General features: G+C 38.3%; 1 protein-coding gene across 1 annotated transcript; it reads left to right on the forward strand.

The window, feature by feature from the left end:
• The first annotated feature begins 250 nt into the window (after positions 1-250).
• LOC145014571 (secreted RxLR effector protein 161-like) lies at positions 251-820 on the forward strand. The gene has a single exon (XM_078972968.1). It carries the CDS (start codon positions 251-253, stop codon positions 818-820), a length of 570 nt encoding a protein of 189 aa, XP_078829094.1.
• Positions 821-1,549: the final 729 nt, after the last annotated feature.

Genomic DNA, 1,549 nt, shown 5'->3' on the forward strand with positions numbered 1-1,549 from the left:
TGATCCCACACTATCTAGAAAACCAAACGGGACTCACCTTATGCTTGTATAAATATATGTGGATGATATCATCTTTAGGTCATCTGATCAAGGAATGGTGGATGAATTTGCTAAGCTCATGACAAACAAATTTCAAATGAGCATGAATAGAGAGATTAACTTCTTTCTAGGTCTCCAAGTCAAACAAATTCAGCAAGGAATATTCATTCATCAAGAGAAATACACCACTGAACTTCTGAAGAAATACTCTATGGACAACTGTTCTTCTGTTAAGGTCCCTATGGCCTTCGGATATAAGATCTCTGCTGATCCCTCTGGTGAATCTGTAGATCACAAGACTTATAGAGGTATCATTGGTTCACTAATGTACCTGATCACCACAAGCAGACCTGACATTGTGTTTGCAACTGGTGTGTGTGCAAGGTACCAGGCTGATCCAAAAGTGTCACACATGACCGCAGCCAGACAAACTCTTCAGTACCTAAAAGGAAGCAAATCTCTGGGTCTATGGTACCCTGCAGGCAATGACTTCAGTCTTCAAGCATTTACTGATGCAGATCATGCCGGATGTAAACTTGATCAAAAAAGTACATCTGGTGGATGCCAATTTATAGGAGGAAGACTTGTCAGTTGGTCCTTGAGAAAACAAAGTTGTGTATCTTTATCTACAGCAGAAGCAGAATTCGTGGCCACAGCCAGCTACTGTTCCCAAGTCCTTTGGATAAAGACACAATTGCAAGACTACGGGTACAGAATGTTGTGGATACGAATTTACTGTGACTCTGAAAGTGCCATAGCAATCTCTCATAATCCTATTTAGCAATCCAAGAAAAAACATATTGAGTTACGGTATCATTTCATCAAAGATCATATTCAGAAAGGTAATATTGAACTCATCTTTGTTCCGAATCATGAAGAGATTGTTGATGTTTTTACAAAAGAACTTGACTCTACAAAACTCAATGTATTCCAACAAATGTTGGGAATGATGAATCCAGACCCACAATTCTTTTTGAATTGTTAGCTACCGTAGACCATCCTTGGTCTCCGTTGCGGTTCTAACTGAGAATTACATATGATAGATGGTTTACCGCAGTCTAGGTACCACAACCATATGTCATACGTATCTCTCAGGGGTCCTAATGGTCTGCTATTATTAATTTTTGTTCAAAGTGTTTTCCTCAGTTCCTCACTACAGTCTTTCCTTTGTTCATCCGAAATGACATTTCTAACATCAATGAAGTTTTCATCCGTGATCTTTGTGATAATTTCTCAACTGCTGTTTTCAACTTAAAAAAAACTTTGTGTGCTATTTAATGATCCTTCATTAAATAAAATAAAACATTCTCATTGAAACTATCATCTTCTCTTTCAAAAAAACATTTTATGAGACCTATTTTAGGGATGATGACAAAAAGAACGTATTTCCATCAAAATCATCCTTAATTTGTCCTTTCCTCTCCCAAACACATCCCATCTCCCAAACACGTCCCATCCGTTACCACTTCCTCTCCCATCACCCCCACGATTACCTGACGTATAAACATGC

This window comes from Lactuca saligna, chromosome 1, assembly GCF_052625555.1.
Source record: "Lactuca saligna cultivar CGN05327 chromosome 1, ASM5262555v1, whole genome shotgun sequence".
NCBI lineage: Eukaryota > Viridiplantae > Streptophyta > Magnoliopsida > Asterales > Asteraceae > Lactuca > Lactuca saligna.